This window comes from Dermacentor silvarum, chromosome 11, assembly GCF_013339745.2.
Source record: "Dermacentor silvarum isolate Dsil-2018 chromosome 11, BIME_Dsil_1.4, whole genome shotgun sequence".
Taxonomy (NCBI): Eukaryota; Metazoa; Arthropoda; class Arachnida; order Ixodida; family Ixodidae; genus Dermacentor; species Dermacentor silvarum.
This window is the reverse complement of record NC_051164.1, coordinates 52,295,966-52,319,795: the sequence shown is the minus strand read 5'-3', so window position 1 is coordinate 52,319,795 and position 23,830 is coordinate 52,295,966. Positions and strand designations below refer to the sequence as shown.

The 23,830-nt window shown below is 44.3% G+C and overlaps 1 protein-coding gene across 2 annotated transcripts in view; it reads right to left on the bottom strand.

Moving 5' to 3' along the window:
* The window catches only part of LOC119433412 (ran-binding protein 3-like), a 150,768-nt gene that overhangs the window by 29,264 nt on the left and 97,674 nt on the right, over positions 1-23,830 (bottom strand). The window contains exons 1-6 of one of the 2 annotated variants that reach the window (XM_037700615.2): positions 23,403-23,470; positions 18,491-18,550; positions 16,414-16,509; positions 13,126-13,170; positions 8,612-8,707; positions 6,698-7,049 (exon numbers count right to left, since the gene is read on the bottom strand). In XM_037700615.2, the coding sequence (XP_037556543.1) occupies positions 6,698-7,049; positions 8,612-8,707; positions 13,126-13,170; positions 16,414-16,509; positions 18,491-18,550; positions 23,403-23,415 (662 nt within the window). In that variant the 5' untranslated portion in view covers positions 23,416-23,470. Of the gene's footprint in view, positions 1-6,697; positions 7,050-8,611; positions 8,708-13,125; positions 13,171-16,413; positions 16,510-18,490; positions 18,551-23,402; positions 23,471-23,830 lie in introns of those variants that run through there. The other variant, XM_049659417.1, reaches the window with a different exon arrangement.

Below are 23,830 nucleotides of genomic sequence, written 5' to 3'. Positions count from 1 at the left end.
TAGCAAATGAACGTAAAATTTCAAATTTCGCGCCTCAATTCTGAAAATTGTCCTTAACAAAATGGCGCCTACAGTTATCAAGGGCCTTTTGTTTATACTTTAAAGATAAAACCTTGTGAACGTTGCGTTTTTGTATGATTATTGTTACATATTATAGCATTTAATATTATAAAATAATAACGTAAATATAGTAGCAATTTTAAAGAAGAATTGGCAAGAAGCAGTCTGGCGCAATGTTTCGGGTTTTCATTCTGCCTGCTTTGGCGGCGTATTCATTGCGTTGCGATTGCATCATTCTTCTCGGAGCCGGAGTGAGCTTGAAGTCGCGTGTTTGCATTAGTTTTTTGAAGTGCTGTTGGGGTTGGGGCTGCGTGATCGTCACTGGCGTCCTCCAGAGTGCCCACCGATCAGAAAGTCGTACGAACCGCAAGCTTTGAACGTCTGTTCATCGCACCATCGAAAGTGGCGGCACAGAGGCGCGATGAGAGCTCCGGTGGGAACATCAGCCCTTTGTCTCGTAACGGTAAGTAAACTTTTGCTAGCGTAGCCAGCATGCTTATGTGTATTGATTATGAACACTATGTTGAGAGATGTTAAGAGCAGAGCACGCCGCGAGGTTGCCGAATTGTTTGAAGCGCTTGGCCAGCCTGTCGAGGCAGGCGACAGCCTTGCACACCGGCAGCTCAGTAAGCGTTCGCGACTGGCTAGCAGTAGCGTGCCCAAAAGTAAACCGCAAGTGAGCTACTCCTAAAGCGAGTATCCTAGCTTCAATGCAGTAAGCGCAACGCCTGTTAGCAGTAGCGCTGCTACTGGCCATTGTTCAGGGCTGGTATTTTGTAGCGGTGCCTTTCCGATGCTAATGCCTCCTCGTGCTTTTCGCGCTTGGTCAGTGGTCAGAGCGACGGTCCGCTCACGTTATCAACGGTATCAGCCGTCGTGAGTGGTGGATGATAAGACCAGTAAATAAAGCATAAGGAATCGCTACAAAATACCAGCCCAGATTGGACAGTAAGCAGTTCAGATTGTTCAAATCGTAATGCGGAGGTTTTCGGTGACTCGTGTCTATCCGAAGCCGGTGAGGATTCAGAAGAACGGTTTTCCGATGTATTTAACGCTGACATGCAGGAAACCGCAGAACGGGCAGGAAGCCAAAGCACTAGCATCTAAAATTTCGCAGCTTCGCTTGCAAAGTGGGCTCTACAATGTAACATTACCCAAAGGTCCCTAGAGCACAGGGGTGTTTCCGGAATCTTCCAAAAGATGCTAGAACTTTTATGAAGACCCCCCGTGGGGCTGTCGAGGTATGTGTATGTGTAGCCTTAAACTAGCCTAAATTTTGTTGATAAATTTGAAGACAGTTAGAGCACGCTTCCACTTGAAATGCACCTGCTACGTGTTTTGCATCTGCTGTTTGATAATGACAAGAGCATATGTAGGTGGAACGTTGTTGGAGTGGCAGCATGCGTATTTTGCACATTGTATACATCAGAGCATTTGGAGCACCGCCAAATTTTTTTGTGATCTTTTTGTTGGCCGAGTTGTTGAGGTGATAAAATAGTTTTGCTGTGAGGAAGTTCGAGATGTAGTAATTTGCTTACTGTGTCAATAAATAAATATGTTTGATTTGGAATGCTTTTTTTTCATATAATGAAAAAATCTTTATTTAACATAGGTGCCGTCCAGACTGGCCATGAGACCAGCGAGTTTGCTGTAGAAACAGCCATTTGGGAGTGGCTGCGTCACGCTTCTGCCAGGCACAGAACTGCCATTACCTAGGTAATGTGTCTTTATATGTTTCGCAATGGTTTAAACATCTTTCAAATTTGAAACCAGCTATGGAAAGCACTCCTAGGATACGAAAGCAGATTGGAAAAAAACGAGCCTTTCTGCATGTTCACTGCAGCAGCAGTGGGGTATTTTTTTCTAACTGAGCAACATAGCATGAGTGAGGCTCGAGCTCGAGCTCTCCTGTATTGAAGAGGAAGCAACTGTCATACAATTAGGTAGGCAGGTAGGTAGTAAACTTCATTGATACAATTGGGTAACAGTAATTTTTTCTAGTTATAACAAAATAACTGTGTGAGCTTCTTAGCAAAACGTACACTTATTATCATTTACACTAGGCACTGTCGAGTGTAGCCGTGCATTTGAAGCACCTATTTACTATATTCTTTCACCGTAAACTTGAAGCGTAGGAAAAAATTTAAAGGGGGCTAAGTATCGTGCAGTAAGCTGGGGAATGGACAAGTTTAGTGTAACGACGTAGAAAGATCGCTTCAATATATATTCCAAGGTACGTTATATTTCAGTTTGGCAAGATGACTATAGAAGATTACGTGAAGTGATAAGTTGAAATATTAGCAAGCTGTACGGTGTGGATTCATTTAGAGCAACAATGATGCTAAAAATCATTAGGATGAATATTTGTCTAGCAGTGAACTGAGAGGTACGAGATTTCTGGCTTTGTATTTTCTGCTTTAGATGGAGGTTGTGGACATTTAAACCCTAAAAAAAGAACTCGTAAGCATTGTGGTGTCCTAAATATTATACTGCATAGGTTTTGTGTCAACCAGCCTCCCAAAAACCAAGACTGGTTCTAGATAACCTGCATAGTGCATTATTCAGGGTGGTCTGTGGTCCAAGTCACCAAGTGCTCCGGTACTGTGTTAGGTGCTCCGCCGCTGTGCCGAGTGCTCTCCGTTTCTGCAGTATACCAAGTGCCCCTTTGCGTCTCCATTTTACCAAGTGCTCCAATATTGTCAAATGCTTGACCACGTCTGCAATGTGCCATATTAATTTTCAAAGTGTCCTACGAAATGCATGGGCATTCTAGTTAACTTTGCTTCAATGCATAAAACAGCATTTTCCTTTAAAAGTTCACTGGAACGCCCATGCATTTCGTAGGACACTGAAAATTAATATCTCAAGACTGATTCAGTCCTGAGAATTCGTTCCAAGTGCATACGCCTTGTGAACTCAGCGGCTGTAATTCGTAGATTGAAAGATGTGCTCTAAAACAAATAAAAGGTTTATTAGAATAATTATGTTAACTATTCAATTAGGTGTATTTCTTGCGAAAGTAATGGCCGCCTCATCGAGTACGTTAGATCAAGGATTATAATTGTGCTTGTGCCACAGGCAATTTTAAAAAATTTTGTGCAGCTAAATTGAAACACTCGGTATATGTAAGTACTGATACGATACCACTGACTTGATACCGGATTTTGAACAAAAAAAAACTACTCTGGCAAGCCACAGACCACCCTGAATAATGCAGTATATATGTTTTCTAGAACCAGTTTTGGTTTTTGGGAGGCTGGTTGATACAAAAGCTATGCAGTATATTATTTAGAACACTATGATACACACGAGTTCTTCTTTTAGGGTTATGTCTGCAACCTCCATTTAAAGCAAAAAGTATAAAGCCAGAAATCTCGTACCTGTAAGTTCACTGCTAGACAAATATTTATCCTAATGATCTTTAGCATCATTGTTGCTCTAAATGAATCCACACCGTACACCTTACTAATATTTAAACTGATCACTTCACATCATCTTCAGCAGTCATCTTGGCAAACTGAAATATAACGTACCTTGGCATATACACCGAAGCGATCTTCCTATGCCATCACACTAAACTCCTCTATTCCACAGCTTACTGCACGATCCTTAGCCCCCTTTAAATTTTTCCCTACGCTTCAAGTTTACGTGCAAAGAATATAGTAGAAAATTTATTGAGTGCAAATCTTAGCCTAAAGTATCAATATTTTTTACCACATACGTAATATCTAAAAATGGTATATGATTTTTTTCTCACCAAAGCCTGTGTTAAAAGTTATTAGCTCTCGGCATTTTATGTTAAACTCTTTGACCTTGCGTGACCATGCTAGCATTTCTGCAGGACTGTGCCACTGAACAGCCCGGATATGTGTGACATGGTTCCCTCGGCCTGTTGTACCTTTACCTATCACCCGCGGCGTCTAGCTGCCAGTGTGACCTTGCTTTCTTCAGCGCTGTGCCACTGAATAGCCCGGACACATCTGACATGGTCTCCTAGGCCTGCTGTACTTTCACCCATCACCCGTGGCGTCTAGATCCAGTGTGCCGAGTTGTCCAAAACTGCCAAGTGCTTTACGATGTCACCAATGTGCCAAATGCTCTAGTACTGTTATGTGCTCCGCCAGTCTGCCATGCGCTCTCCACTTCTCCAGTATATAAAGTGTCCCATGGCGTCTTCATTTGCGAAGTGCATTACCAAGTCTCCAAGTGCTCCAGTACTGTGTTATGTGCTCCGCTGCTGTGCCGAGTGCTCTCCGTTTATGCAGTATACCAAGTGCCCATTGCGTCTCCGCATTTTACCAAGTGCTCCAATATTGGCAACTGCTTGACCACGTCTGGAATGTGCCATGTGCTCCACTGCAGTGCCAAGTGTATACTTTGTAAATGATTTACATGTCTTAAGTTCAACCAATACCTCTATTGCATAACTTATCCATACCGTGGGTCTTCACATAGACTTCTAAGTCAGTATGTACACATATTGTAGAGTTGTTACTGTTTCTGTAGAGTAGATGTGGGTGTAGATGTGGGTCAACATGTTTTTTTTTCTTCATAGAAGGCTACAGTGCGGAACCAACAAAGACAAGGAACACAGACACAGTGCTGACTTTCAACAAGAATCAGCTTTCTGAAAGTCAGTGCTGTGTCTGTTCTTTGTGTGCCTCTCCTGTCTTCGTCGGTTTCGTGCCATGGCCTTCTACGATGTTCAACCAACAAGCCCAACTGGTTACTCTGCTCAAATGTTTTTTCTACCATTCTTGGCACCTTTGTGCTGTTTCCTATATCAAGTGCCCAGCTTGCTGCTGCCATTGATGTCATCATTGCCAAAACAGCTTTCATAAATAACAGCATAAATTTCGGCAGCACAATATTATTTTTAAATTTTCCTTTCATTCTAATATATAAAGAAGATTGTACTTATTTGTTTATTTCTACTCACATTCTGCAGATATCACAAGGACCATGCATTGCGTTTAATGTTTTACTCGTAGAAGATGTGTGCATCACTCCTGGAAGTTTGTAGTTTGTGTATTTCTAGTCAGGTTTTGTGGATTTTGCTTCGACCAACTTTCTAGTCACATTTCGCAGATTTTACTTGCACATCTATTGATTTTATTGTTTTACTTGCACATGAATTGTCTGCATTTTGACAAGGTCACAAATATATCTGAGAAAATATTGAGCTTTATGCTGCCAGATGTAAGAGTTGCGTGTTCAAAGGAACTCTTGTTAAAGTTCATGCTATTCATCGCTTCGACATATCAGGTCTTTCTGTTCATCTTAGTATTTTTTTATGCAATATTGTCTTAGCTGCGTTTTGTGTATGGTATAACAAGGATTCCTCAGCAAGAGCTTGTGGTATACTTTGCAAGGGCATGATTTAGGGATTTATTGCTCTGGTTTAGTTCTATATTTTCTAAGCAACAATATCCTAAGATTCTGTATGATATAGGTCTTATTTTTGCTGTTCAACATAGCTTTCGTTTTGTTAAACATATCCTGAATAAAAGCTTGAGATACTCTTTGAGGATATACAGGTGAGTTTATTTAAGTTGTATTTTTCTATGAAAGATTACTTTATTATGTGTAATGTTTGTTCTAAAATAAAGTGTTGCTGTGGAACCAATGTTTGAAGGCTGGTATCATTTTTCTATCAGGTGAAAAAGACACTACACGATTGCCGCACATGCTGGGGAATGTATAAAATTACATCTTGGGCACGTATTTATAACGTGTTTCAGCTCAAAACTAATATCCAAACAATGTAACAAATGTCCAGCAATTACATCCATATAACATCTTTTCGACGTAAAAAAAGAGGACTTTTGACAGTACCACCTACGTAGATTTTACGTAAACTAGATCTATTTGAACCTCTAATAGAGGTATTGAATGTCCAACTGAAATATCTAATGGACATCCAGGCAATGTTTATGGTTTATAGGGGAGAGAAGCCGGGTATTGGTACGATCACTCAACTTGCACTTGAAGAATTTAAAAAACGTCTGCGGCATGAGATTTGTGAGACGACATCCTTTAACAGTGAGGCAATTCTATGACAAGGGCCCTCTGACCGCCCCCTCCCCAAGCCAAAACTGCGCTCATTCTACCAATTCGGTACCAATATCGCCAAGGACAAGTCCCACTCGTCCACGCTGCAATCTGCATTGCTTTGTTCACTGTGAATGAGTCACGCGTGTTTGCTAATCCAGCACCCACGGCACAGTTAGGGCACTCATGCATATTAATTTCTGGTTTACATTTCTTTTGCAGTCATGCGCTGAGAGAATATTATTTAAGACTTTGGTGTACTGTGATAACCGTTTGTTATTCAATGTCTTCATTGAATGCAAGGAACAGAGCATATATTTATTATTTCTGAATGAGCACGGTATGTGCAAACCAAGAACGAATTCAGAAATTGTTTTTTTTTGTTGCAATTTTCCAAGAAAGGTTTCGGTGTTAATGAGTTAAGCATAAATTGTAATGGCTCTGTGGTGACCCTTGAGGTTGTCCTATGCATAGCTACAGCTCAAAAAGACAGGCTTCCTGCCATTTAGGTGCTTTATAACTTTCTTGCTTATAGTACCCAGATGTTCCTCCCATCTTTGAATCTCCCAGGAGTACCGGCACTCACGCATCATCTGTTGCCGAGCTGAGCAGTCCGCCACCACTGCCGAGGGTTGGCAGGTGTTCGGACGACGAGGTGCCATTCCGTAGGTCCCCTAGGGCCAAGCCAAAGCTGCTGCTGCTCTCGCCGACGGTACGGCCACTGCTGGAGGTTGTGGTGCTGCCGCTGTTGTCGTCCTCCGCACCGGACACTGTGCCGCTCGTCCGCGTGCCATTTGTGACAGGGCTAGTGGTGGATTCACACGTGGACGACACCTCGCGGGGGTCCCTGGACGCTGATGGTGCCTGCTGCTGGTGCTGCTGTTCTTTGGTAGCAGTCGCTGTGGTTGAGTTGTCCTTCGGTTCCGTTGATGCTGCATCTGTCCGCAAAAAAAAAAAAAGAAAGATATATCTACCCTGTTTTTCCGCATACAACCAGCACCCCCCATTACAACAGCCCGGTAAAAAAAAATCAAATCCTCACGTATAACCTGCGGAATAACTGCATACAACAACGCTTAAATCTTTGAAAGTACAGTCTCCACTTGTGGATGCATGACTCGTCCTCGTCGCACCTTCCGCAAGTGGCTCTGTTCTCCCCTCTTTGGGGATGCTGACAATGCTGGATTCAGACGACGAAGGCAATCACGGACGAATCAGTCACGTGACATGTGATGCGAATCGGATCACTTCAAAGCTAGCATTCACATGACAGAGGATGACAGCACGGACAGAACAGCCCCTGCATGGGCGATGGCACTAGTGCAAGTGCGACTGAACCGAAAATCCCGCGGGAAATGGGTGACAAATGAGTATGCTGATGCCGCGTACGATATTTACCAACTACTGAATGCAAAATTACACAGTAACAAAATGGGCAATCATGAAGGAGGGGAGAAGGTAGGGTTCGGTAGGCGATAACAAAACTTCGAATGGCAAAGAACCTTGCCCTGAGGTGTGGCTTCACGGCAGTGCGGCGCACACTGCCGTGAAGCCACACCTAAAAACAACATTTGCGTATAACCCGCACTTCGGCTTTACTTTTAAATTTTTTGCATTTTCGGTGCCAGCTATATGTGCAACAAATATGATATACTCTTTTTTTATAACCCGCAAGCAACACTGTCAAAGCTACAGCGACCTCTCGCACTGCCTGCATTTGCAACTAAAAGACAGTGCGTGCCACATGAAAGCCAGTAATAGGTATAAAGGGGAACGAGAACAAGGGGAACCGAGGGTCCCAATTTTAGTAGTCGCAACGATATGAAACCAACAGACAAAGAAAGCACAGGGGAAATTAACTGTGAAATTTATTGAAACATAGAAATGCTAAAGCAAAGGGAGGGAGATGAAAGTGGACCAAAAGGCAACTTGCCGCCAGTGGGAGCTGAACCCACATCTACTGCATTACACAAGCAATGCTGTAGCAATTGTTCTACCAGCAATTATCCTCCCATACACTTTCTCTGGTATTTGTGTAGGTGTACTAGAACTGGTCTTCCCGGGAGTGTTACCCAGCAACACTCCATGCACATTAGTCGGCCCAAACATGACGCCTGCACCAAGTCTGCACCTCAGCATTCGTTTTGAGTGTCGCATTGTGCTGCACCACAGAAACTGAGCTGCACAATTTCCGAACTTCTCGGGCACCGCCATGAACTGGTTCAGAGAGGTGCAGGCGAATCGAACTAACCTTGTGGTTACTCTTCAGCCCACTAAGGACTACTATTTATTCTGCAGTGCAACCTCTTGTGTTGCGACTATCTGTGCAGCTGGCCACACTGGCATAAAAGAAACATGGCAATGGCTCTAGAAGAGTAATCTATCATTCAGAAAGAATTGAACATTAGCATCTAGTGCCCCTTAGAAAAAGTTGCAAATGTCCCCTTCAGCAGTAAAGCCGACAGTATCGCAGCGATGCTTCAATGATGTCTGAACTTACCTGGTGATGTCTGCTTCAGCTTTTCAGCTTGGAAAGCAAGGGCCGACGGCCGGAGCACTATCCGGCTCCCAGATGATGACACTGCGCAGGCATTGTCTGTAACAAATGCAGCAACACCTTTGCAACACAAGTAAATGTCAGGCAACGATGTTTAAAAAATTTGATGGACTGGAAAGCCACTGCAGTCAGCGTGTCGAGCCGAACCAACTTTTTGAAGAAACTGTCCAGAACCGGTTCAGGCGAGAATTCAGCCCAGGGTCATCATCTCTTAAGTTCTATAACCCTTTCAGGGTCAATACCGTACATGTACGACCTCCGCGAACACCCTCAAAATAGTCAATGGCGTACATGTACGGTATCGCTTGTACATTTAAAAAGCGCGCCTCTTTCGATCATTTCTTTCGCTTGGCATGTGCTGCCACTCGACGGAAACATGTGGAATTTTTTACTTGCGCCAATGCCTCTCCTTTTCTTTTTTTTTTGTTCAACGGTGCGTCAGCTACCGTTCGCGCATCCCGGCGCGCGCGGCGGCGGCAAGTTTGGTATGTACTGCCAGTTTGGTATTTTCGCTTGGTATGTGCTGCCACTCGACGGGAAGACGTGGAATTTTTACTTGCGCCAAGGCCTCTCCGTTTTTTTTTTCGTTTTTTTCTTCTTTTTTTATGGCAACGGCGCGTCAGCTCTCGCTTGCGCATCCGGCGCGCGCGCGCGTGGCACCGGCGGCAAGTTACAGTTTTCTCCTGCGGCGGATCCCGCTTGTTGCACTAAACAGATGGCTATCTGGCTTCAAATCTCTCAAAAGGTGACCGCTTGTTACTCGATCGTTTATCGCCCACCGCGGCGCGATTACACCTGTTCCCAGGCAGCCGCGTATATACACAAACGATGCTGCCGTTTTTGCGGTTTCTTTTTTTTGGAGACCACAAAAGCTCTATAGCCCCTTGTTGGTGATAAGACGAAGGCTTCTCACTTGTTTTGGTTTCCGGACGTGCACACAACCATTTTTCAGTGCGCTTATCTTCTTATTCACGAATAGACATTGTGTATTTTACAACACAAACGATTTTTTCCTCACTTTACTGTCAATTAAAAAAAATTACGACCCTATTTTTTCGAAATAGATTCTTTCGAAGAATTTAAATCAGCAGTAAAAAAAATCGACCCTGGGGGGTCGCTTTTGGCAAAAAAAATTCGACCCTCAAAGGGATAACAATGCATGCTGCTGCACTGACAAGAGCAGACGATGCCTTTTGGGTCAATTCAGCTTAGCACCTGGGACGTTGAGTCCGAAACAGTCATGTGGGTAGTCGCAGTGATCTCATTGGCGAACTCAACCGCCAGCTTTCACAGGTTGTCAAGTTCGCACTCTTTGATCACCCGCCATCCCTATATGTACATTGTTTCTAGAGTTGTGAAATCGGGGGCAGAGGGGGTGGCAACACTATGCATCGGTTAGCCTCATAGAACGGTGTTGTGGCCACTGTTGCGACTTGCCTTTGTGACAAACATTAGTGTCAGGTGGCTAAAACAACAGCCCCAACAAGCTATCGCTGATAATTCCGACGGCTCAGAACAGAAAAGGAATGCAATGTTTCCAGGGCGCTTGAAACAAAAAGAGGCGTGCTCGCGAGCACTGTCGTCTGGGTGGGCATGTATGCGTGTTTAGGCCCTAATGCAAAGCTTCTAGCTCACGCTGACAACATTAACGTGCCTGGACAAGTCGACCGAGCACCAACAGCGACCATTCCCTTCCTCTCCTGGAAAGGAGTGTTCCTGGGAAGCTATAAGTAGAGGTGTGGGAATATCGAATAGTAGATTTCAAATCAAATATCGAATCGAATGAAAAAAAAGAAGGCTGGGTATCGAATCACATATCGAATATCCCAAAATTTAAAGCAGGTGCCGTCCACACCCTTTCACTGGCAAGTTACACGTCATTTGCCACCTGTTAAAGATTCTCAAATGTGGAGTGTCACTGCAAGAGTGCGCGATGCTTCCCAGTGCAAATCCATGTAATCGACCTTGACACTTTCATGCCCACTATGTAAATATAAAGCTAGCATTTTGATGGGTTGCTCAAAGCTGCCAAAAGAGACCAATGTGCGTCTACAAATGGCGTCGGATACAAGAGGCCACAGTGCCGTGTCGCAAAGATGACGGTCGTGAACAACTTCGTTGCCATCCCATGCACTCGCATTAGTTTACGAGGCTACTGCAAATAGATTTGCGTGGACTAGGCACCAAACCATAACTTCAGTCGCCGATGCCTGATGGAGCAATACCATTAGGCCTAATAGCCTTGACAGTGTGGTCATGAAGAAATTCGCTGCTGGCCGATGTGGCAATGGGCCACAAGCCATCACGGAATGCTTGCTGCTAATATGTTCGTACGGGTGGTTCATCAATGAACAGTCCCAAGATACCACGTGCAGGTTAGATTGACAGCTTTGAAGCGGCCTGATCTTCGCACATGCTTTCTCACTTTACGAAATACAGTCGAACCCACTTATATCGATTCCATGTATAACGATCCATCGATTATAACGAACACATTTCAGTGAATTTACGATTTTCTGACCCTCCCTATAAAAACTGCTTCCAGATATAACAAACTTTTTTTATATCACCGTACTGCCACAATGAACGCTTCGAACCCAGTCACGGAAAAAAAAAAACGTGGGCACACGCAAAGTGTCAAACCACGGAAGCGCGACCAAACTGGGCGCACGACACCGCGCGCCCCGCTTCAGTCTAACCGCGACGATCGTCGAAGGCCTTCGAGATGAGCGAGCAACCGCCTCGCGCGGATTTCAGAAGCCACAAAGAAGGTCACGCATTTTCAAGGCATGCCTCCAGGGCGGAGGCATGCCGGGTACAGCATAAACAGCTTGGCGTGGGGTGTGTGCCAGTGCGATATCGGATGCAACGACGCCATCATTCTCGTTTTTGTGTAACTGTCTATGCTGCACCATGTGCATTACGCCTGTTTCAACTACAGTCAATGACCGATTTTCCGAACAATAGATTTTTCGGACATACCCAATATTTCGGACGCCAATATACGCCGGCGGCGTAGACAACAGACGCCGACAGCGTCGAAAAATCCGAGCCGCCCCCAGAGGCACCGGCAACAGTCACCAACGCCGCGCGCATTCAGTGCGAACGCGGGCAGAACGCCGACGGCGTCGACAACAGTTCTGATGGCCTTTTGGGGGTCGTCCCAATTTTAATTTGTTGAGCAGCATACAAAAATCGCGTGTACGGAGCAGTTTAAATAACTGCAACCTCTGCAAATGCAAATGACAGGGCAACAAAGTACCCAAAGTTTCAACATTGTGCTGAACGTGCGACCGTTTAGATGCATTCTTTTCCTGTCGTTTTCCACACGCGTAAACTTCCCGATGCATCGTGAAAGATTATCTTGCCTCACTTGCTCATTAAATTTGACATGCCAAGTGTGCAGGCTAGCGTAATGAATTTTCTACGAAAGCATATTTAGCTCTGTGGCTTGAATAAACAGAGTCAATTTGTTTTCGAATACTCCATGCACGTTAAGTTGCATCTTCTCTGACAGAGAATTTTCTTTTTTTCCTACGCAGAAACCAATAAACGTTGAATATATTGCGGACTTTTTATTCTATTCAGGCAGAGCGACACATAGAAGGCACATGAGACAACACACAGCACTGAACAACCAGCTGCGAACAGCTGTTTACGCACGTCATGCATTGGAACCGCCGTTGCGCCCCCACTCCTAAACAACATTAAACTTCAAAACGTCTTTAAGTTACAAAACACACGTATTATTTGGTCCTAATACAGAGAGGTCAATTATCTTATAAAGTGCACGTCTTTTTCATTACATTAAAAGAATTATGTGGCATGTGTAAAAAACCGTGGCAGCAAGCAACCCTGGGCGTCGCATCAGTCGCATTGTTGAAATCGCAATCATGTGAATTGAGCCCTCACAAAATCGCATTGCGACATGTGCGACTGCACCGATTTTTTTTCGCTCCAGTTGCAGCATGTGAAACAGCCATCAGATTTATTGGTTCTCCATTAAAACAGCACGTAAAGAGCTGTCCTTTCTCTAATATTAGAGAACAAATTTTTTATTTAGTGATAGAGACTTGGGTTCAGATGTGCAATTATGTGACCATGCAAAAAGCTCGTTTTTTTCCACGCTTGCTTATTATGCACTGCGAGTAAACTTCGTTGAAAGGTGCAGTATGAGTGAATGAACACTTTTTACGGAGATTTTCTTTTGAGAAAGCCATATCTGTGTAGCAATGACCTCGTTTCAGGCCAAGTCAAGTTTGAGACCAAAGCCTCGTTCGCCAACATACTGGCATTCCCAAGGTGCCACGGGGCCCATTAGGACACTCGCATGCATGGTGGCCACTTCCCTCTAGGTAATATTGAAACTCTATGGTGCCACCAAAGCTGTTTCAGTGACCCCCTTCCCCAGCCCACCCTATTATCTCCTTGTTACTACAAGCAGTGTTCACACTCACCTGCGCCAAGAACTAAGGTGGGCGGAGCAACAATGGGCTTCGACTCTGCGCACAGACAAACAAAAAGGCGCCACAACTGTTGAATCGATGCAGTGAAAATGCAAAGAAAACCGGCGCTTCTTCTATACAGGAACCTTTAGCTCAAGGCCAACTCTAATTTCCCTATTCAAATAGTGCATGCAAAATGCAAAATGGCTTTTATAAGACAATTAAGACAATTGCCTGACCAATTAAAGCATACTTTGTTGCACTTGACAAAAAAAAAGAAAAATTCTAGCTGCTCTATAAGCAGAATCTTGATTTATGACCTCCCCCCTTGTTTTTTTTTTTGTTTTTTTTTGCCAGGTATCAGCAAGTCTTAAAAAAATGGATGCACGAAATTTACAAATTTATAACCTTAAACTAAAAACACAGTTGCCAATCGTTAATTCGCAAATGCTTGATTATTCAGACAACTCCGTAGCCAGAGACTTAACACTATATAAAGACGACCAAAATATCAGACAACTTACAGCACACCGTGCAATAATTCAGACTTCAACTGCATGACTGGGAGCATAAATACCTACAGTTTAGTTTTGATACACCACCAATAAGAATCACAATTGCCCATCACCAATCACAATCGGCCATGTCGATTGGTGCATCCTCATAACTGAAACTAGCCACGCCAAGTTGATTCTGAATGCCGCCGACCACAGCCAAAGGCGCTATAACATGAAGCTATTCCTAACTTTTCTATTCTGTTTCTGCAATCAGCCCTCCACGATTGGTTAAAATAATTTCGTGCCACCTCCACTTCGCTTGTCTGTCACGTGACGCCAGGAAAACTGCAAAAGCTCTTCATCTGATATGACGTGTACACACTGATTATGCATGAATAAACCGTCCAAAACAAAAACAATTATTTCGGATTCTATGCCTTTTTCACCATCAGCCCACCGCAACTGGCCAAAAGTTTTCGGGCTGTGCCCACTTCACCTGACTGTCACACAATGTCACAAAACCGCGAGAACTCACCGCGTCAAAGTGATTTGTATGCATGAAAGATGCATTAATATGCCGAACAAAACTGAACTTCTTTTGGGATATCCGGAGAGTGCCCCGTTACGAAATCAATAGAAGATGGCTGCCCACTCATCACTCTGGCACTTGCTACTCGGAGCTGCCGAACAGAATGGATTTATTGGCATACAAGAAACAATTTTGTGTGGCAGTACAACGTTTTGAGCCCTTTCAGCACGCTCTGCCAAATTTTCTTCGCTGAGCATCCGTTTTAGTTGCACGTCGCTGCGATTTTCTACAAGACACCGAACGCTACCGTATTTATTCAAATCTACGCCGACAGTTTTTTCAAATAATCATATACGAAACTCTAGGGTCGGCTTAGATTCGAGGATTTTGAAAAACGCGCCAGTTTTGAACTGAAACTGATAAATATGGTGCATAGTTAGCGCCATCTAGAAAAGTCAGTATCGCAGCTGCTACTGGCTGCGCCAGTAGCCAACTGAAGTAGCCGAGTGATGTCGCCATTTTGACCCGTGTCGTATCAGTAGTATTGGTATCGTGTAGCATCTGCGCGCGGCTTGGCATTATCGTAACAGGCGATGCCACTATAGTACCGCTTTCTAACAAACAGTTGTGCTAGCCACAGAGGCATCATCAAACGTTCAAGCTGGACGGGACTTCGGCATGGATGAGAAATACGTCCGTCGTTGGAGGGGGCAACAGGAGATGCTTTTTGTGTGCGCCGCAAGGAAGATAGCATTTACCCAGGAACTTTGATTGTGCACTCCTTCAAAAAGTGCAGCATCTCTAATGTGCTTGATGGTACTGAATTTAGTGCACTGCTTTAAAATGGCAGCGATAAGGAAGATAACGACAAGGCTAGCAGCGATAATGACGTAGAATGAGTTCATATTCAATAAATGCTGTTTTTATTTTGTGAACCCTGTTCTCGCCTTTTTGTTCGGCCCATGTTTGAGGTAAGGTTTTTTTTTTTTTTCTGGCTTCGAACTTTGGGCGGTCGGCTTATAATCGGAGTCGGCCTAGATTCGAGTAAATACGGTAAGCAAGAAGAAGCATACCAATCACAGATGCTGGTAGCACCCACCTCATAAGGTTATCTACATTCACTGCAGTAGCCCGGCCCCACTCAAAACCCTCTCCACCTCTGCATACTCCTCGCCTCTGGTCAGCCAATTAGATAAGAAAAACCTGTCAACTAAGGCAATGCTATTGGCTTTGAAAGCAAACAAATGTGGCCTCGTATAAACAAGGAGAGTGTTTGATTGGCCCGTTCAAACAACGCTGCAAGTCACTGCCCGATGCTTGCGTTCGTGGTTACGTAAATTTGACGTCAGGAGATTGTAATAAAAACAGATTGGAATAGTTTTACGTTACAGGGCCCCAAATCTCGGGAAAAGGTAAGCCGTTAAGTTGTAAAGGCAGCATTTGCAATTTGTCATGCGAGTTCCACACATCAGAGTTTAATTTACGTTTAAACATAATTCATTCTTCTATTAAAGAATTCGCATGCTTTCGAGATGCCTTTGAGCAGACATTATATGTTCAGATTTTGTGTAGGAAGTTATCTTTTTTGCTAAGGGGAACTAAAGTGGTTATGGCTGGTCACCATACAAGGGTTATTATATAGGCTGGTACGCTGCTATTTTCATTCGGCACCTAGTAGCACCTAGTGACATCCAGAGTGCCAAGTTGGCAGTAAACGACCAGACTGACAAACCACAAGGCGCAGGGAAGAACCAAAGAAAGCTATCGCTTTAAAAAAACAGTAACGCTACACAACCACAACAAACAGAATTACACTCACGCTTTCCTCCTGAGAGTTCTCCCGGTTTGTAGAAACATAAAATTGCCGAGTTCTTTAGCAGGAGTAACACTCCCGAGTCTGACAGGAGACCAATGCACAGGATCTTGCAAATTGCCTGCTTTTACGAGGTAAATTTCCAAATGACGTGGCTTTTCTCTCTTTGACAACTTCTCTGACAACTCCAGGTTTTCCCACCTTTTCCAAGACTGGTGCAACAAGCAGCAGATCAGTTAAAATTAATTACATTCTGGGTTGTTAAGTGCCAAGACCAGGATATGATTATGAGGCACACCATAGGTGGGGGATTCCGGATTAATTTCGGCCATCCAGGGTTCTTTAACGTGCACCCAATGCACGGTACACTGGTGCGTGTTTTTTTTTCATTTCGCTCCCATCAAAATGAAGCCCGAATCGCCTCTCCATCGCCAGACAATGAAACAGGCAAGTGCTCTCACCTTTGTTTTCCGTGCTGTCTGCTACGCTCCTCGTTGGGATGGTGGTCTTGATGGCAAATGGGTTCTGCTGAATCCGCGACAGTCCCAGCATGCCAGCTGTGGTGCACGGTCAGGTGATGAGAAGACGGAGGCAGGAGGAGGGGGGACGTGCACAAAAAATTACTTCATGTTTAGAGGTGCAGTTCCACAACCACCAGGGTTCTGAGAACTGTTGAAAACAATTCTTGTTTTTTTTTTTTTTAACTAATGCCTGGTGCAATAAAATATACCCTGGGCAAACTGTCAGCTAACAAGGCACTCGTACGTAGCAGTACTATTCCTGTTACAATCCTGACAAACAATGTTTATATCTTAATGCATACCTCTTTAACTATGCACTAAACTAACTCCTACCCCTGTGTACTTTAAATTGCAAAGGTTATACCTGTGTACAAAACTGGTGACCCAAACCATCCAAGCAGTTATAGACCAATTTATATTCTTAATGTAGTTAACACACTGTTTAAAAAACTCATTTTACTGCAGCTAAATACATTTCTTGCAAAAAATAACAATCTGTCCGCAGCAGCATGGCTTTCTCACGGGTAGAGCAACATCCACCGTGTTGCATCATCCATGTTGCAGTGCCATTAGTGCAGTTATCAATGGGACACATCAGGGCTGCAGGCACGTTATAAGACTTTTGTGAGCGTTTCAAATGGGCGACTATGAAATAGCTTGCTGGCAGTGGGTGATTTGTAACAAGGTGCTTCAGGAGAAGCACTCGAAATCCTTTGAAATAGGAAAGACGATAATTGAACACGTAGGTATCCATCCATCTCTCTACAGATCTATCTTGGTCCAACTCCGCAAGCCATCCCAGAATAAACTCCGCTAACCGAGCCCTTGGATGCATACACTGTAACCTTTTCATGGCACACGCCTCTGTAACGTTACTTGCTTATAAAGCTACTGTGGGAACTTTAAAATGTTTCTTCCAGATTGCCTTCACCATGGAGAGATACAGTTTAAAATAAGCCGATGTATAATCAGACAAGTAGTTATGCAAATTAGACCAACTTTTTAACCAAAAGAGCCAGACAACTGATCTTAACACAGGAAGTGCCATCCCTCATCTGAGGAGCTCGCAACTGTTTCCAGACACATAAAAGGTTGATGCCACTAATTTCTGAAGTGTAATGAATTCTGGCCAATTTCCCCTTTAAGACTGAAACTGAACTGTCAAAGAGCATAACTGTCAATACCTTTAGAACAGGCCCATGAATGTATGACTGTTTGCGCCTCAACGTCGGACAATCCTGAAGCAGGGCTTCGCAAGAAAGCTTGCTGGGCACGCCCACTACCGTGATCTACACCAAGTGGCAGCAGGTACTGTATTTCATGAAGCGGCACCGGTTCTAGCTCAGTAACAGATAGTTATACAAACTCGCACATACGCATTGGGGAAAGCTGGACAAGTTGTCTGCTCTGCCACTTTGTTGGCCGCTATGTTCCGTGCCAAAGTTTTCAAGTGTTGTTTGGTATCTCGTTTGCGCTATTGAGAGTCATGGAACAGAACTGCATTTTTTTTCACTGCTTCGGCAAAAAAAAACACCTCGTAACGCATATTTTAGGCAACATTTAGGGTTGCATTTAGGATAGCAGTGGTGGCAAACGTCAAGAGATGCAAGTTTCTATTTGGCAGTTAGTGCGTGCTACCGTTTATTCTGTAGTTGTGCCACATTCCCGCCAGATACATATTTTAATTAGGTTTCACTGTACATGCATCCTTTGAAACGCAGCACACCCGAATTTCTTAAAATGTATTCCCGTGCAGGTCAGGAGCACTGTCAAGTTTCTGTACAAGACAAACTTGGTGTCGTTATCTGTAATCATTGTTCGGTTATGAAAACGAACTTAAAACCGACTCGAACTAGTTCAAACCATTGTTTTCACACTCCGGAGCTGCACTCAAAACAAAAACTGGGGGGAAAAAATATTTAGGTTTAACACCCTGCCATCTAATATTAATGAAGGGTATTCACTGTTTCCAGCAGGCCAGCAACACTGTGCTTTCTCAAACTCCAAGCCGTCTTACCTCCGGATGACAGGCAGGAACTGGAGACAAGCCCAGAATCTCCATTGCCTGGACTGCCACCTGAGAAAAGCAAGAAATCCAGCAGAACTCCACTTTGGCTTAACTTCTTCACGAGCTACTTTCCACCCACCCATCACAGCTCGGCACAATTACCGTATTTGCATGAATGCGAGTTTTTTTTGAAAAATTTCAGGCCTCAGAACGCGCCTCTTGTAACATTTGAGCTCACGACATGAATACAAGGAGTTTTTTGCTTCTTGATTTTCCCTAGGCAACCCCGTGCACAAAGCCATGTTCTAACACATACAATAGAACCATGTTTGAACATCCTGCAGGCCTTTCCGCAGTGCTGTCTGTTCAATAACTTTCGTGGCATGGAGGACGACGCTGTTCTTGCTGACACTGACGAAGGTGTCAGTAGTGACAAGGTGACAAGTAAATTGTGCGTGCACTCATCCTTTGTGTTTTGCAATGGCAGTTTGTAGTAACGACGAATAAAGCGCCCAGTGGGCACCCACATTTGTGCGTCATTTCCTGTTTCTCACCACATCACTTCACGTTATAAGCGTAACGTATGCCTTTTTCTTTTTCTAAGACAGAAAGTCTCCTCCCCCCCCCCCTCCTTAAGTTACAACCGTGGTTGCGTTATTTACGTGCAAATGCTATCTATTGACTAGTTTCACTATTCAGCAATTGCCCATCCATGACACAGAAAGGAAGGCACGCAAGACATGGATGCAAGAAGAATGAGAATGCGTTGTCATTCTTGAAGTCTGTGGTTCGCACGCCTGCCTTTCTGTGCCACGAATCACTGAACTTTGCCCAGATTTCTGCTGTTCTAAAAAGTGCCCAATGTCATGAAGCAATTTGCTCACAACAGATGGGCTGCTTAATTATGACAGCCATTTGAGAAGGGTGCAAGACATCACGTGTGTGTGTGTTTATCAATAGCTTACTAGTACAACAGCAGCTTAGAGGCCATACCATCCCTACGACTAGTGGCACAGGTGTTTCAGTAATGGACAAAAAGATATCTTGAATTTCTAGCTCAGAGAGCTGGCCACTAGCTTTGCACAATAGCCTCTTGGACACTTGCCACCATGCTATTTACACAACATAGCCTACACCATTGCCTACAAAACTTACATAATTCAATAACGAACCACACGAAAACTGCATACACCGACCAGTATGCCATAAAATGCAAGTACACAGGCGAGAGAAAATTTTCAATTGTATAACTGGAGAGGTTAGCCTACAGAGATGGGCTTGGCCTACTAGTAAAGGTGTAATAGGTGATGAGGGCCGATGTGGAGAGAGAGCTACAGAAAAATAAACATACAAGCACACAGATATGCACCAGTACAGAAACTTGAGAATGTATGCAATAGTTAGCACCATGAAATGAACAAAGTGGAAAATAAAGCTATGGTAGCACCGACAAGCAAAACGCTGTTCATTATTGTCCCTGTGGCGGCAAAAGTGTGCGTATTGTACAACACTATTTTCTTTTCTAGAGCCGCTCATGGTTATTTTAACGCAGGCAATTAATGTTTTTAGAGAGAAACTGCAGCGTGATATCTTCGTTGTTCACTACTGTAGCTAGAGGTGGTTTCGAATGGTGTTCAAGGCTGGCTGAAATTTAACCAAGGTAACCTACGCTGAAGATTCTGTCATATTGGCCTGCTTTTTAAATGAAATAACAGGAATAGATGTAAGTGAATGGAAATGTTGATGAATATCACTGAAATGTTTGTCTTTTGCAACATTAAAACATGATGAATGGATTCTGCTTGCCATTTCAAGTGGATGTGTGTGATAAAGCAGCATTTCAAGATGGCCAAGTGGAGTGTCCCGATTGAAAAGTTCTGCCTGCCAACAAATCCATACAAATTCATCTACCTTTCTATGCCTACATGGCTTAGTACCTGCAGAAGGCTATCTCTATACCTGCTTTGCTTGTAGTTCAGTAAACTTAGCTGTTCATTGATTGATGCATTGTCTGGTGCTTCTAGATGTTATGGCATTCAAAGTACACAGGAAGTCTGTGTAAATCATTGCTTTTCCCAATCTCTTTGTGATTATATTTCTTATCTCCAGTTTGACACCCTCTACCTTGGCTGTAAATGTCTCGCAATGTACACTCGAGCACATCACACAACTCTAATCAGTCAAGACAACTGCACAACAACTAATTGTTTAGGTGTCTGTGTAATATTGTAGCATGCATCATAGTCTTATTTAATTCATAAGAATTCCTGTATTGTAAGCTTGCTGGGCATTTCATTTTTGTTAGGAGTCTCGAGTTTCAGGTTAACAGTGATGCCGATGTTTTTAAAACTTACATCGCAATCTGTAAAGATTTTCTGGACTTTCATGGAGAAAGGAGGGTCAGTTTGTGGTTTATTCATAAAAAAGCTGTAGGGATTGGCTGCCTTGTGCGACTCAAAAGTATAAATGGTCTAGTTAAAACAGGCAATTTTTGTTTTACAAGCAGCTGACTAGTGCAGTACACATCTGACTGCAAATGAAATTTAAGGTGGCAGCAATACAAGCAGACAGCATGTTGAGAATGAAGTGTAGAGAGGCCCTGATACACTTTCCCAACTAATAATAGAATGGTCTCACTATTGAAAAACGTTGTGTCATGAATCCATCCCTGGCCCTTGCACCAATAAAATCCATATATCATCATCATCGTCTCATGAATCTTGTGCCACAAAACTTTTTAGAATCCTTCAACTCCATGCCAAAGGGCAAAGCTTTGACCAAAAGTTGAGTGTCGCAGCGGCGAACTCGTCGCAGCAACCCTCGGCAGCCACAGTAGACCACGCTTACTCAGCTGCCATCTCAGAGTTATGTGCAGTGAAAAGGTTTAGATATCTTTCTTTTTTTGCCTTTTTGAGATTGCAGACAAACATATATTTCATTTATTTAACTCACAATTAGCAATTATGTATTACTGAAAATGTTCTTGTGATTACAAAATCAGCCAATGGTGTTGGAGGATTCAGCTGCTTTTGATGACACTGCATGACAGCATTGAAGAAGCAAGCGGTCTTTCGGTGTTTTTGACACAAGATTGGAAATTCCCTGCTGCATACAGTGTAGTAATATTTGGCTCACATGTTCACAGCAGGCTCTACATGTCCGGCAACATTTCCTTACTATTTTCAAAAAGTGCTTCAGGGTCGGGTCCCTTTAACAGTGTAGACAAGCACTCTTCGAACTCGAAAGCTATGCATTCCATAGTTCTCTATGAACACCGCAGTAACAAGCTTGTGCAATCAATGAACCATGTAAGTGTAAGGCCCGAAGTGCTTGTTCGAAAGCAAGTAAGGACAAGGTGTTTATGTAGGACACACACTATGTAAGGAAATGAGTACAATTGAACCTGCTGTTTAGAGTGGCAGTAACAATCAAAGCATGATTAAGCACTGCAGGTTGTTTCTGTACACCCAAAAAGATTGAAAAAAGGCGTTATGCAGAACAATACTTTGAGATTCGGGGGTAGCTGAATGTCAGAAGTTGTCATGGGTGAGAAGGAACATGTCAAATCAAATGTAAGCTTTGAAAGGTGTCAGTTAACTCACGGGGGCCAGAAATGCTGGCAGCTGCCCTCAGGATTATTTCAGAAGCTGGCGACCACTCTTAATGACTGTAACATATCTGCTATCTTATCCAAGCTCGATAAAACGAGTGTGAAAACACATCTCTCGCGTTACCACGTTGATCGCGACTGCGGCGCACATTTTCCCGCCACGTGCTTCATACCCACGCGCAGTCGCAGTCGCGCTGTCAGACGATCCACAAGCCAAGAAGGTTGGCGAGAATGTCGCGAGAACATTGCAGCACTCGCTAGAACAGTTTCCTCGCAGTATTAGATTCGTATCAGACGGCGGAGGCCTCGACAGCGCGTATCACGAAGTTCTCCTCCGAAAAGATCTTTCAGAGTAGCGCTTTAAACGCCGCACGACACGCAACAGAAGGTGGTGGGGGGAAGATCGGCGACGACGACTGCTGTCAACGCCAGCCGCCAGCGCAAAACCAAGAAAATAGGCCACAGCGCGCGGGCTGCTCTGACTGGAGGCTGCGTATCTGTTGTAGCAGAGCCCGTATCTGTCGCTACCGGCGCAGCACAGCCTCACGTTCGCCAGCTTGCTCTGTTGTCGCCATAGTCACGGCGCCCGCACACAGCAAAGCAAAGCGAAAAACTATCGCGCCTCGTCACCCAACACTTTCCATTCGTCAGCCGCTTCAAGCTACACCAACGAAGAAAAAAAAAAAAAAAAAAAAACACACAGGGGGGTGGCTGGCGAACTCACGGCACGGCAGTCGCGCAGAGAAGTCACCTCGCACTGCCAATACGCGCCGCCGATGCAACAACTTGACGCCACGCGCCAAATAACCAGGCCGAACGCGCTTTATTTTAGGCGCACATTGCCGGTGATTTCGGGGCGGTGCGGACACAGAACGAGCGCGCGAGCGATCGCGGCGGCTTTTCCTGTAGCCCGCCCAGTGCGAAAGATGCCGCGGGCTCTCGGAACTATCTCCGCTCCGAAGCCTTCACCAGGGGAACGTTCGCTTCATTTTTTAGTACGGTAGAGCGGCGGAAGTCTACGCTAAGCGCGCCCGCAAACGCGAGGCGACGAGTCGCAGTCGTCATTATTTACCGACAGCGCCTTTTTACAACGACAGCGAGAAGTATTGGCAAATAGCTTTGGCACCTCGGTACGTTAGTCGGACATCAGTTTTGAAGCCACGCGTTGCGGCAAATAAAACGGAAAAATGAAGAAGCTGCGGCAACGCCCCGACGAGCGCGATCCTGCAACAGAGCTACGCACTTTGCTGCCGAGACGAAAGCGACAGCGACAATCCTTTCTTTTTTGCTCCATTTTCAGGGCGAGCTTACCTTTCTCCGCCATCTTGAGAGGCTCCCACGGTGTTTTTGTTTTGTTGGAGAACTTTGTCACGCAGCGACGCTGTTGTCGCTGTTGCTGCTTGATGACGATGACACTAAGACCGGCGCAAACAAAAGAAAACGAAACTTGACCGAACAACCTTTCGATTCTGAAGGTCGTGACGTTTTCCGGTTCCTGCAACCACTTCTGGCGCTTGCAGCACACAAAAGCATGACCTTTGATTTCTGTACCCACGGGGACCATCGCTTGTACGTGCATTTAGACACCACATTTTATGCAGATAGCATTTCGCCCAGGCAGCCGTAAATAGAAGGCAACACGTCTTCTATAGCTTAGCCCCAATCACTCGGCGAACGAGTTGAGGAGGAAATGCATAGCTACGGAGCAGGGTAAATTGTAATCGCCCGTAGCTCTCTTA